The sequence below is a fragment of the Pinus tabuliformis genome, chromosome 5_2, assembly GCF_031772625.1.
Source record: "Pinus tabuliformis cultivar Carrire ecotype Pingquan chromosome 5_2, CPIR1, whole genome shotgun sequence".
Classification (NCBI taxonomy): domain Eukaryota; kingdom Viridiplantae; phylum Streptophyta; class Pinopsida; order Pinales; family Pinaceae; genus Pinus; species Pinus tabuliformis.
Genome location: NC_142306.1, coordinates 144,052,962 through 144,067,504, shown reverse-complemented (window position 1 = coordinate 144,067,504; position 14,543 = coordinate 144,052,962). Strand labels below are relative to the sequence as shown.

Sequence of the window (14,543 nt, the reverse complement as noted above, 5' to 3'; positions counted from 1 at the left end):
TCCCAATTTCCATTATTTTCATAAATAAATGTGCCAAAATGTCATTTTGCCTTTCCAAAGCCTTAGTCATTGCCTTTGCCAATTTCCTTAGACATTAATAACAAAATGAACACCCACACTAGGATTTCTTGCCCAACATTCAGCTTGGAATAACTTTCCCACCAACCATGGTTATTATTTTGCCTTTATTAACTTTTATTACATAGAATTTTCACCAGTGTTATTACAATGCAGTAACATTAGGTGACTATGATAACATTGTAAATCTTGTTCCTATAAAGCGGTATTCCTTAGTTTTTGTAGATACCTCTCATGGTTTTAGTAGACATTGGTTATTGTAGATACCTCTCATGGTTATAGTACATAGAATATTGGTTTTATGATTATGGGTATTATACCTAGAAAACATTTAATTAAATAGTTATAGGATTTATCAATGTCACAACATCACCAATTTCAATATTTGTTGTTTTTCATTCAAACACACAAGTAGGATAGTTTCTATAAACCTTCAAGGTAAAGTAAGTTCAATGAAGAAACTTTATTGGTAAAAGATTTAAAGTGTATTAATTAAAGTTTGAAATAAAAAATCAATTTTGATTTTTCACAAGTTAATTGAACTATTATTATTTATAATATATACACAAACCTAATACTAGTAGCTTCAATAATGATCTATTTATGGGTGATATTAAAAACATACATCTTGCATATTGGGCAAAAGACAATTTTATGATATTTGTTCATATTAATGAAAATGTGAAAGACAAACCTAGTTAATTTTTTATTTAAAATAGTGTGGTTAGAAACTAACATATGAGAAAATAAAAATAAATGAAGAAATTATAAACACTTAACAAAATCCACAAAAATAACATATTAGTAAAAAGATTTGAATGAAGAAATTGTAAACACTTAACAAAATCCACACTACAAACTCATTAATTATTTTATAGATACATTTTCGAGTGAAGAAGGTTGAGTTTTTTATTTGTTATATATATAAAAGCATATTTCAATTTTTATCATTTTTAATTTATATTCGTTTACCCTAATTTTTTTTTTTCTATTCACTAATTAAATATATCATTAACATGTTATTTACATGAAAAAGAAATTACATATTCATTGAGACACATTATAATGCAATTCTATTAAACGTAGAACTAATGGAAGCTCATTCAAATGAAATGCAAGAAGTTGGTTTGAAGAAATGAGATTTAAAGCATCATATGCAACATAAATGTCAAAGAAACCTCAACCACCATAAGAGTTGTTTGACAATTATCTCATTAAACAACTTACATATATATAAGATCCAATGGATGAACATAATGGTGTTTAAGAAGAAAATCAAACTACTGAGAAAGAAAATCTACCTATTGAAAAAGATCATTTAGCATACTCTATATTAATGATTAGTTTTAAGATATTCTTAAAAAACATGCCCAATTAAACTTATTTTTTTGTTGTAAGCTTGGAAGGACCTTTTCATTCATTCATTTTCATCAAAGCAGGTTACATCCATAAAAAGACGTTTTGTGGCCTTAACCTACCCATTGGGAAATCAACTCTATTGGCCATCAAACCGCATTATATGTCATCCAAAATCTTAATAGTTTAAGTCTGTTAAACAATTCCTTATATGATTAAATGTCTGGAAACCATCTATTACCTAAATAGGTATAGTATAGATTACTAGCCGACATATACATCAAGAAAATTGAACAAAATTAGGTGTTTCCATATCCAAACTAACTACTACTCATAAGAGGACCCCATAAGGGTTGAGTCCTTAGCACTAGAACTAGGTAATTCAGACTAAATAAGGCACGAAATGTGTTGCTCAATGCGGCCAAGACGAACATTCTATTGCTGGATTTGGAATTGGATAAGTTGAATTTTTTTCTATATTGCTTGAAAACCTAGATTAGATTTGACAAAACCTACAGGAGAGGTCATGATAACTTTGGCCACAATGCTTTTCATTAGCCAGAAGAGATGGAAAGTTTGTTTATATTGAATAGTGTGACCTTGAGTATGTCTTGGGTCGGGAATTAAGTCGTGCTAGTCTTCTATCTGAACTTCAACTTTTGCCTGTTGATTTAATTTTTGTTCCCATGTAGAGATGATTTTTTTAAACTGGGTTAGGGTGTCTGTATTATAAATTTGGGTCACCTCGCTAATGATTTGAGCATCAGTCTTGCGGCTGCGTCTTCTCAGTTGTCGGGATAAGGATGAACCCCTGCCGCCTTGGTTCCCACCTGTCAACTACAACCTCAATCCCCATTTCCGAACGAGCTAGCAACAAGGGATGGATGAGCCATCTAAATTATCAACCAAACAACAGAGCCACAAATTGTTGACCGAACAGGCCGAGCTACAGTCCAGAACTAGACCGTCTGCTCACGGTTAGGGTGATTACATAAGTTTTAATAACCTGACACAATAACATGAAATAAAAGCAAGAGGAAAACTTTGTTAGGCTCAAGCCTTTCATAGAAGCTAAGGGTCAAATGGGACAGCCACCTTCGATGCTCAATATTGTTTTCTAACACCCTATGCTCAATTGATTCAATACACAGAGAAAATCCAAGGTTAGCATGTCACCTCAGGAAGAAGACTACACAAACCGACTCCCCAAGCCCAATACCAGTGAGGTCCACACCATAGATGTAATAAGTCAAATGGAAAGAATTTAAGCTCATTCTCATGCTTAGGGCCAACAATTCAAAGGTATAACCAACACCGATGAACAAACATTCCTCTAACAGAAGACTCCAAACCATAAATATACCATACATTCCCATTGGAGACAGTAGAATTCCAAAGAAAACAGATACTAGCATAGAAACAACAGACATTACATATAACAAAACAACAACAAAATTTCCAGTTTCCAGACAACAAGTTCCATTTCTCATGAGAATCGTATTGCAGAGATTATCATTAAGATTTTGAGAGACATTAGAAGAGTGTGCAAGCCGAAGTCAAAGAGGGGAGAAAATGAGAAGAAAATACCCGACTGAAAAATCCATGAACCAGAGAGGACCAATCTCGTCCCAAGAGAAAATCCACCTAACCTTCTTTACAGACAAGAGAGTGATTGCCAAGAACCTATGCTTACCTCCAAGAGCCAAACCCCAACACAAGACAAGTGCATGCATGGGATGTTGAGCCCTTCCCACACGGAGATTAAGAACCCTACGACTCGTAGCCACCTCACTTAGCATAACCCATGCGTGTAGCCACCCCACTTACCCCAATCAAGCATGTGATGGAATGGGGTTGAGCCACCCTTTGACCCTTTCAACAATCATTTGACACATGACGAGAGTCGCGAGATGGACTTTTGAGTTGTCTTGCACTCAATCGGGGATAAAAAACAATTGTAAGCTTGGCAGGACCATATCTTCATCATGTCCAATATATTACCCCAATGGGGGTGGGGAATTGAACAGAGGACTTCACATCAAGGAGTTCCCTAACAAAGCACCTGATCACCGTCTATCCACAACCCGTGGACACTATACTTATGAGTGATAAGTTATATTTATAATGTTTTAAACTTCTAGAATTTACAATAAGAATAGCTATCTATATATTGTTGTTTTATAGTAAATAGCAAATATTTTTAATACGATCTTTAATTTATTATATGGTGTACTTTGTAACTTCACTTTTATAGGAATCATTAAACCAGGTCAATTTAACTACTTTTTAAATATATTTTTTTGGATAAATATTTAAAAATATATACTATTTAGCTACATCTATTATTTATATATCCAATTAAAAATAATATTTTAAATATATAACATTCTAAATTAATTAAAAATATGAATAGGATTAATATTCACGGAAACTTTTTAATACACTACAATGTTTGATAAACATTAAGACTAAGCATATGTTGAGCATATTCCTTTGAGAATCAATCTAAACCCTCAATTAAAAAAATAAAAATAAAAAATCAAGAAATCTTCATCCACCATAAATTGAAATAAAAAAACTTAAACAATAAATAAAAATATTAAATATACTTAATAATTTTATAAAAAAAATTGAAATTTATAAAATACTACACTTATTTTAAAATTCAAAAAATTTATTACACAAACTTTTTTAATTAATATAATAATTATTATATTTAATATATTATGTATATTAAAATTATTATTTTTTACAACTACCTGTAAAAATTTCAAAAATGAAATAATATTTAATTTCTAACACCATTGTAAAAATTATTACACAAACATTTTTTTAATTAATAGGATAATTAATATGTTTCATATATTGTGTATGTTAATTAATTTCTAACACCATTGTAAAAATTATTACACATTAATTCATTTTTTTAATTAATAGGATAATTAATATGTTTCATTTATTGTGTATGTTAATTATTATGTTTCATATATTGTCTATATTAAAATTATTATTATTTTCCAATAAACTATAATTTCAATAATTAAGCAGTATCTAAACTGCTTAAATTCTAACCTGATTAAAGAAAATAAGCATTGTGATAAATATTTTAAAAAATAAAAAATTAAATTGTATTTAAAAATGTATTCAATTTTAAGATGTTTTAAAAGCATCAAATACATTAAAATTAAAAACATTAAATACATTAAAATGGAGAGGTTGGAGCTTATTCAAAGAAACATCAAAGACATTAAACTGGAGGGGTTGGAGCTAATTCAAAGAAAGTCCTGAGTTCGAACCTTATAGACATAACAAACCAAACTTTAAATTGATAGCTCCGTGTGAATGTGTTTGCGAGAGATTCAGGAGTTTTTATGGGAATTCAACGTTCACATGGCACAACGCAACTCACGTTTTCAAGAAAACGACTCGAATTAATGATGTCCAGCCTTTTGCTTGGCGGGGCCCTGGTTTTATCTAGCGTCCACCATCCTTGTAGGTAGGACGTGCATCTAACACATGGCATTAGCAAATGCCTGTGTCTATCTGCTACTCAGCGTCTTTTTCTTCTTTTCTTTGACTTAAAAAGTATACTGTTGTTTCAAATATCCAACGCCACACAGAGGCGAGGTGGACATATACTTTAATGATCCATAAGCTCATCAATGGCCTACCAGCCATAGTAGCTTCAAGGCTGATTTATACATTTTTAACCTTTCTAAGCTACCAAATTTGATGGAGGCATCAGCTGTAATAGGATTACTGCAATTTGAAGAAAATCTGGGATGTGGTGATACAAGCACCCTAGAAGAACCTGGCCACTTCACATTCTATTGATTGAGGTAAGAAATATTGCAGCCTTGCAATTAGCTTTTCCTCATCGGTTTTCTCTGATCAAGTCCTCTTGTTGCTTATGACCAATGTCTGATTCAGATGCCTTGTGATGCTTTTATTCTTACTTTACTATACAGTGATGAATTGTTGACTTCGTTGGGCTGTGGTTACTGGTAAGCTGGGTAGAGTTTACAACAATTGGCCCAGGTTTGATTCTCAATGCATTCCTGTATGGGCTCTACCTGACTTGGTTAGGCTGTGGTTTACTGGTAAGATGGGCAGAGTTTACCACAATTGGCCCAGGCTTGATTCTCAAAGCAGTCCTGTATGGGCTTTACCTGAGAATTCTGACTTGGTTACGCTCTGGTTTACTGGTAAGCTGGGTAGAGTCTACCACAACTGGCCCAGGTTTGATTATCAATGCATGCCTGTATGGGCTCTACCTAAGAATGCTGACTTGGTTGGCTGTGGTTTACTGGTAAGCTGGGCAGAGTCTACCACAACTGGCCCATGTTTGATTCTCAATGCATTCCTGTATGGGCTCTACCTGAGAATCCCCAAAGTGACTTGTCCCAGAATTTTAGATCCCATTCCTGTATGGGCTCTACCTGCGAATCCCCAGAGTGACTTGTCCCAGAATGTTGCTATTTGACAAATGTCACTCTCTTATGACGAGATCATCTCTTGGATTCCACTCCAGCTCAAAAAAATGAGTGTTTTCTTTTAAAAATAAGTGATTTTTCTAAAGACATATCTGTAAAATGTTGTTGTTTGACAAATGCCATTCTCTTATGACGAGATCATCCCAGCCATACTGGTTCAGCCTACGGATTTAGGCTAGGCAGGGGACCACCCATGGAGATTTGAACGAGATTTGAACCTGTGGAGTATCGTGACTTATCACAATGATGAGTGATGATAAATGATGAGTGTTAAGAGGGGTGTCTTAACAATACACTTATTCACAAACAATTTAACAGTGAACTTATTCACGTCAATCCAAAGCCTAATAAACGCCCTGCAATCCATTTTCTAATTACCTTTGGCTTTTTCCTCTTTTCTTCCGCCAATTTTTCTGAAATTGGAGGGACTTCTTCCTTTGTATAACTCAGGTTGCTTTGGCTTCTCCTGGCAATGTTAAAGATTCTACAGTTTGACCTTTCTCTCTATGGCTCTGCCTGGCTTGCACTATGGTGGGTTGTTTTATCAATATCAAGCTCCTTCTTGGGATATACATCCATTTGAGACCCGAAGGTTCGTCTGGCTCAGATTTTCTCGTGGATGGTTGATTGACACTTCGACCTCAAAGCAATAACATTGATGTGCAGATTTCTGGCTTCCTTGTTGCTTGATATTCTAGTATAGTTAGATTAGAGAGGCAAACTCTGTTATATTTCCCCCCTTGCTATGTTTTCTTTCTGCTTAAGTAATGGTCGTCAGTGTTTCTTCAAAAGAGTTTCATCATCATCTTTGCTGTTTGTTTTATGATATTTCTGGAGTTCCTGTATTAAACTGTTTACTGAGATTGTAGCTTGTTTCCAGGGATTTTGATCATTTGATTTCACGCTGCACTCCATTTTTTACGCCTACGGGTGGTTCTTCGTATTGGAGGAAACCATGAATAGACTTTGAAGCTCTCAATCAGCAAAGCTTCAAATATTTCCTGTCAAATCAAGGGTACAGTTCCTCATGTCAAAGGATTAGTGCCATTGCAAAATTCTGCAAATCCTTTGATATCATCAGCAAGACTGCCTGCAAGATGAATAGTAGAGATGAAAAGTCACATCCTTGGTTGTGGGACAGTCATATCAGTCCCAAAAATTCAGGATGGCTGGAAGAAAATTTGGAAGGTATGCATTCTGGTTTTGCCTTGGAGTTTTGGTTGATTTGTGCAATTACAGCTGTATTTTATATATTTTTTTGTTTTTATTTTGATGTTTGTCTGTCTGCCAAGTTCATTTTAAATGAATTGATACATGACACATTTTGCTTTTACAGGCATGGATAAACATGTGAAGACAATGCTGAAACTGATTGAAGAGGATGCAGATTCATTTGCCAAGAAGGCAGAGATGTATTACAAGAAAAGGCCCGAACTCATCAACCATGTCGAAGAATTCTATAGAATCTATCGTTCATTGGCAGAGCGCTATGATCACCTCACAGGCGAGCTTAGAAAAAACATTCCAACTGATCTCAAAAAGCAGTACGGTCTCCATGATGATTCACCTGCAGGTTCTCAGCATAGCACAAAAGTGGAAATCAAAGGGAGAGCAGCTGGGTTCGATTTCTTCCTTGGTTCCAGAAACACAGATGGTTCTAAAAAAGGTTATGGCAATAGTGATGATAGTTCTTCAATTAGCATTTCAGATGATTCTGAAAAATCACCAAAGCCTCATCTTGACCTTCAAATGTTAAAGGAGCAGAAAGAAAGATACAGAACTGAGTTTGAGAAAGTCCAAGAAGAATATTGCATTCTTCAACAGAAGACCAGGGAGTTGCAAGAAGGCATCCTGCACCTTAAAGAAGGAAATGAGATCCCAAGGAAGGAAGCGGAAGGTAAGTTGGATAATATGGTGAATCTACAAGAGCGGATTGCTGGATTGCAAACTAGAAATAGTGAGTTGGAATCTCAGATCAAGTCAATGGCTGTGCAAGTAGAGCAATCTGGAAGAAGCAATGAGATCTTGCAAAAAGAAGATGGTCAACTGGTCGTGGGATTGCAAGGTCCCGGCAAAATGACCCATGAGCTCGAAATGGAGATTCAAGATCTGCAGAAAAAACTGCATATCTCACAGGAAGAGAATGTTGCTCTAAGACTTGACTTTCAAAGGTGTCACCAGGACTATGAAATGGCTGAAAGCAGAATTAGGGAAATGGAAACTGATACTTCAGCTCAGAAGAGGCAAATTCACACATTAGAAGTTGAGATTGACAATATGAAACACAAACTGTCAGAGATGCAGGAAGAGAATAATATATCGCATCTGCAGAATGAAACAGGTAATCAGAAGCTATGTCACGCTGAGTCAGAGATCAAGCATTTTCAAGAAGAAAATGAGAGTCTTATGAAAGAAAATTCTGTAAAAACCATTCATGTCAATGACCTTGAGCTGCTAAATTCTAACTTGTTAAAGGAGAAAGAACAGCTTGGAGCAGAATTGTTACTGAAAGCAAGCATGCTGGGAGGAATGGAGGAAAAGTTGAATAGTTTGAGAAAGCAAAACCAAATGCTGTCTGTAAAGTTAGATGCTTCACAGGAGCAGAATGTTCAGATTGAGACCCTGAATGGATCAATCTTTGGCTTGCAGGAACAGAACAAAACATTGTCAGATCAGTTGCTCGAGTCCAGAAAGAAAAATAGCATGCTTGAAATGAGGTTGAGCAAACTTGAAGCAGAAAATAGACAGTTGCAAAGTGAACTTGAAAAATTAAGAGAAGTTCTGCAGAAGTGGGAACATGAGGCACATGTTTTGATCACTGAAAACGAGGCACTTGAAAACAATATTCTTTCAGGTAAGCAGCAATTTCCTTTTCCGAAGTCAACATGTCACCTTTTAAATGACGATGCAGAGCAACTTAGAGCATTGGAAACTGAACAAATGCAGCAAGAGACTTTTCATGAGCATGTTCTTGAACTTGAGCAGCTTATCCTTCATTTGAAGGAGGAGCATGCGCATCTCAAAACCGAGTTTCACAAAGAAGTTGAAGAAGGTCAAAAGCTCAAAGTAGAATTGGAAAAGTTGCATACTGAACTCGTCTTCTTTAATGCTGAAAATAAATCTCCCAAACTTGAGATATCAAGCAAAGAAGAACCACTGAAGAAACTTGCTGGAGATGATGATTACATACGGGAAGAGAATGTAACACTTAAAAGAGACATCACTGACACACCTGACCATGTCCAAAAATTGAAGGAAGAATGTAGAAAGCTCAGAATAAATATATATCAAACAGCTCTAATGAAAGAGGAAGAAAATCTTCTGTTGCGGAACTCTCTCAGAACATTGTTGCAAGAGAATGGAAAGTTGAAAGATGACCTTCAAAATGCCTGCAAAGAAAGTGAAGAGCTTGCAGGAAAGATTTCAGTCATCAAAGAAGAGCTTTTACAGTTACAGGAGAAAAACACGAGTTTAGAAGAACAAATTGCAATCAGTGATGCGATTATAAAAAGCCTAAAAGATAAAGCAGATATGTTACATATCAAAAGTGAAAAGCTTGAGGCTGGGATGGCACATATTTATATTCAGAAAGGTGAGCTGCTACGCAAAAGGGATGAAATTAGCAATCAAGAACTTTCCTACGTTCTATCAGAGATAAATGATCTTAAAGTCAATGTTCTGTCCGAGACAAATGATCCTAAAGTTGGAGTCCAGTCGAAAGCTGAGCAGACCCTGGAGATTGAGAAACTGCGAACTAAGATGATGAACTTGGATGAAAAAAATAAACTGTTGCTTGAAGATTCTTCCAAGCAAATTAATGAGAAAAATGAACTCTTGCAAGATGTCAATCGATTACGCAAAGAGAAACTTGACCTTCAGCAGGTGACACTGGCAAGGAAGCAAAGTATGAAAAGTATGGAGTTCACAATCGGTTGCCTCCTGATCCATTCATTCATCAGAATCATTCAAGGTTAGATCTGCTGTTCGCGCTGATGCAATTCTTAGTTACTGTAAAGACATCCTGGAAAAAAATTCTGGTCGTAGAAACTGGTGTAGACAATGTTAAATGTGCATAACCCTTTTGTCGCCGAAAATTTCTAACCGCCAATAACAGAGATTTCCATTTTATTTTCCTTTTTGAAATAGAATAATGGAAGCCCTTAGTCCAGATTCCGATGTTGTTTTTCAGGAAGTTTTGCCCCAAATGAAAACATTATCTGTTGGGTCAGAATCTGAGAATGAAGTTCACTTCCTTTGGCCTTCATCAGGTTTCCAAATTGACTGCGAAGAGCATCTCTCGTTATTCTTGCCCTGACACCTCAGAAATAACACCGAAGTGTCAGGGAAGAAGTCTTTGTTCTTAAAATCGGTAGAATTTGTTTCTGAATTAGCAATGTCAGTTTCAGTACTGCAATATGCACTCTCCATATGGCCTGCCATTTTTGAATCAGGAAAAAAATTACATCACTTATAGTTACCGTCTAGTCTCTGTTGATACAATCTCTGAAAAAGTTTACATCGCTTAGAGTTACCATCTAGTCTTTATTGATACAAATCTCAACATCAGACATACCATCTAGTCTTTATTAAATCTCAACATCAGACATACCATCTAGTCTTTATTGATACAAATCTCAACATCAGACATACAGCTGTATCATCATGTACAGAGAAAATCCGGGTCACCTGAAATAACTGTTAGTGATCTGTAAAGGGGCAGATTGCCATTCCTGCTTGGGTCATTAACATATTTTTTTGGATAGGAAGAAAAATAAATTCGTAGTAAATCAAAAACAATTTCAACCTGATCATATTGATTTGAACATAGATAACCTTCACAAATAAATAAAAATCCTTAGTGTCAATCTTCCAAAACCAAAAAGCAATTTCTAACCTGATCGTATTGATTTGAACATAGATAACCTTCACAAATAAATCAAAATCCCATACTGTCAATAGTAGACACTATAACAATAACAATGGATCATGTGCCTTCAAGTAACATTTACCCTCATTCTCATACATAATACTATGATGTGCCTTCAAGTAACATTTACCCTTATTCTCATACATAATACTATGATGTGCCTTCAAGTAACATTTACCCTTATTCTCATACATAATACTATGATGTGCCTTCAAGTAACATTTACCCTTATTCTCATACATAATACTATTGACCACCCTGATTGCAACCTAGCCTCTTGCCCAGGAGGACAGCTGACCCTTACACATCAACATCAACAATTTCAAACTCTGATAGACATAACATTTTAAATTGGAGTTTTTTTTAAATAGAAATTATCAGAATTTGGTTAATGAAATATGTACATGTTGAAATCCATGGAATTGGGTGAATCTATTCAGAATTTAATTTATGATCTTTGCATTGGGGGATTTCAACCAATAAATTTCACAATATTCCCATACAAAATCATATTTACCAAAATATAAGTTCCCATTGCTGTATTGGAAGAATTTGGTAAATGAAATATGTACATGTTGAAATTGGGTGAATTTATTCAGAATTTATGATCTTTGCATTCGTGGATTTCAATCAATAAATTTCATAATACTCCAATACAAAATCATATTTACCAAAATATAGGTTCCAATTGCTGTATTCAAAAAATTGATCTGAAATTATGAAATGAAATGATATTTTAATATTTATGAAATTAAAAATAGTTTATGGGATCATTAATTTCTTGTTTTTGGTTTTTTGCAATTTAATCATTTTCTTATTCAAATTGATGATGAGCTGGTTCAACTTTCCAATAATCTCCTTGATGAAAAGACAATACCAAGAAACCAATGCTAACATATTCCCATAACTTTCTCTAATGATAATTTATCCTTCTATTTTAAATTAGATAAATCTCACATTGTAATATAATTCAGCTAAATAATATTTTGTGTATATAAGTTTGCATTAAATCCATACTTATTTTAAGTTTAGCCATTTTATAAAATTGTTTACAAACAGATTTTGCAGCAAGAGACCAGTTAGGAATTAACTGAACAGACATATTCTCATAACTTTCTGTAATGAGAGTTTATCCTTCTATTTTAAATTAGATAAATCTCACGTTGTAATATAATTCAGCTAAATGATATTTTGTGTATATAGGTTTGCATTAAATCCATGCTTAATTTAAGTTTAGCCATTTTATAAAACCCTTTACAAACAGATTTTGCAGCAAGGGGCCGATTAGGAATTAACTAGACAGGGATTGTTTTCCTTCAACGAAAGAGATTGTGTGGGCAAATTTTGACTTACAATAAATACAATATTCCAACAAAACACAGCACTATATAAATTAAATTATTTAATAATTATTGATAATTAAATTAAAATTAATTAATTTAACTAAATAAATCTATATAAAAAATTAACTTTAAAATAAATAATAATATCCCAAACTGAAACAACCCAGAGCCCGGATCCAGAATGGATTCGAGAAGTGAAAATTAGCGTTTTTAGATGAAGACTCAAAATCTAATTCACCATGCGAAATAACATGCAAACTAACAATTTATGTAGGCCACCCTTTCTTGTAAACCAAAATTTTCTGGCAGCTGGCGAGTAATTCTGTGAGATTAGCTAGATAGGGTCAAAATTTTAACAGAAAGATACCTTATTATAAAGGTATTTTCTAACATTATTTTCTAATCGTTCATAAGCTTATTATTTAAATGCAGAAACAAATAAATGTGTTTTCTAACATTATTAAATAAATGTGTTTTCTAACATTATTTTATAATCGTTGATAGGTTTATTATTTAAATGCATAAATAAATAAATGAGACACTAAAATTCTTTTCTTTATGCCAATCCTAAATGCTAATCCTTAATTTTACTAAGGCAGGAAGGAAGGAATGGCAATGAAAGGATGAAAGATGGTGCCATCACTGTGGCCTCTTTTATTTGATTTCTCTTTTATTTGAATTTTTATTTTATTATATATTTTTTTATTTGCATTTAAAACACCGACATGAGACTTAGTTTGCCTTTCTTTTTCTCTTGTACTTTGACTTTGCATACCAAACATTACATTGTTTATTAATAAGGAACTCTTAAAATGGTGTACAAAACCAAGTTAGTAAGTAGGTAACATGATTAAGCATGAAAATGCTAAAATGTAAGTCCATGGTGTTGATATTGACATTCAAAGTCTGGAACTATTCTTTGATTTGAAACATGTAGTTGCATTTTTTTGGCTAATTGAATATGGATTTATTTATATTCTTTGTTTTGAAACCAGTAGTTCTATTTTTTTTTTGTTACTTTGGATTTATTTAGTTTTAGTTTGTAGAAAATATGTGCTTGCATATTCTGGTTATTTGAATATGGAGTTATTTAGTTTCAAGAAAATGCTTGTTTTAGATTTTGTTATTAAAAAATATCAACATGTTTATTGGTTGATATGGAATTTTAATTGGTTTTATTATATAGAAAATATTTCTTTCATGGTAATATAATTCAGAGAAAATTTCTAAACACTTCATTTCATTTTAATGATAGTGTTTAAAGTAAATTTTATATTTTTCGAGATAGAATGTTAGGTCAACACAATATTTCATTTAGGTTGAAATTCAACATTTAAATTGACATTTGATGAAAAAGCCTTTTTTGGCATCAATATCCAGTTAAAAATGTGAATTTGAGCATTTTTTTTTTTTTTATGTATTGGTCCTAATAAACATAATTTTAAGCAACATTCTTGAGCTAATATCCAATATGGCAATGTTCTTGACATCTTTCATGTGACATTAGTGATGTCTCTCAAGCAATGTCATTTTTTCACCAAACATTTTATTATAGTTAAAAATTAAGATATTAATTAAGTGATGTGTTTTCACTGCTACAACACCCTCCAAAATTTTGGCTTGCACCAAATTTCAGAGCCTGCCTTGGTCTTGTATATTGTCGTTGCAAACATTGAAATCCATTCCATGTGTTTTCTTTAAGTGTTTTGGTCCCTTTTGCAAGAAAAGCAAATTTCATTTTTTCACATGTTAGTTGTCGCATAATGTGTATAAGCTTGTTTTGGTGGTTTCAAAGGGTTATATTTGTGCAAATGAGTTGATCTAACCATGTAAACATTTGTCGCGCTCATTCCCAAACTTTTAAGCATTGTCGCACAAGTTTCGTCACGGTCATTGCAAAGTGTATCTTTGGCGTCACACTTGTTGTAAGCATCGCAAAGTTGTCGCACTGAGAGAAAAGTATTGTTCATGTGTCACGAATGATCTATGTTGTTGTGTCGCCAAGTGTTCTAAGTTTGTGGTCACAGTCAAGTCATGTCATTGATCACATTTGTTCATTGATCCCACACTTAACCAAATTTCAAAAAATTCCCAGTAACTTAGCCTCATTTGGCCTTACCCAACTGCGCAATGCGTAGTTCCAACCCTCAAGTTGTAGCCTTGCCCCTTGACATTGCGCAATCTACTGTTCCTACCTCCCAGGACTGTGCACTGCGTAGTTCCAGTGCTCAAGCCCAGACCTTAGCCCCTAGAATTGCGCAATACAACCCTCTAGTCTGGCCCCAACTGTGCATTGCGCAATCTCTAAGCTCAAGCTTAGCCATTGAGCTCCTGAGTTGCACAATT

The 14,543-nt window shown here is 33.9% G+C and overlaps 1 protein-coding gene across 3 annotated transcripts; it reads left to right on the top strand.

Moving 5' to 3' along the window:
- Positions 1-4,924: 4,924 nt before the first annotated feature.
- Positions 4,925-10,404, top strand: LOC149157931 (uncharacterized). Of its 3 annotated transcripts, none has more exons than XM_089436053.1 (4): positions 4,925-5,273; positions 6,808-7,115; positions 7,264-9,897; positions 10,117-10,404. In XM_089436053.1, the coding sequence occupies exons 2-4, from the start codon at positions 7,025-7,027 to the stop codon at positions 10,161-10,163; spliced, it is 2,772 nt and encodes a 923-aa protein (XP_089292179.1). In that variant the 5' UTR covers positions 4,925-5,273; positions 6,808-7,024; the 3' UTR covers positions 10,164-10,404. The 3 variants fall into 3 exon arrangements, with proteins under 3 accessions (XP_089292179.1, XP_089292181.1, XP_089292180.1); XM_089436055.1 differs by lacking the exon at positions 4,925-5,273 and adding an exon at positions 6,129-6,519; XM_089436054.1 differs by lacking the exon at positions 4,925-5,273 and adding an exon at positions 6,129-6,587.
- The last annotated feature ends 4,139 nt before the right edge of the window (positions 10,405-14,543 follow it).

Bases quoted from the DNA above. Each gene is read 5' to 3' on its own strand.
- LOC149157931 (XM_089436053.1), top strand. From the start codon at position 7,025: ATGAATAGTAGAGATGAAAAGTCACATCCTTGGTTGTGGGACAGTCAT. The intron at 7,116-7,263 runs GTATGCATTCTG...TTGCTTTTACAG, and splicing joins GCTGGAAGAAAATTTGGAAG to GCATGGATAAACATGTGAAG. The intron at 9,898-10,116 runs GTTAGATCTGCT...GTTGTTTTTCAG, and splicing joins ATTCATCAGAATCATTCAAG to GAAGTTTTGCCCCAAATGAA.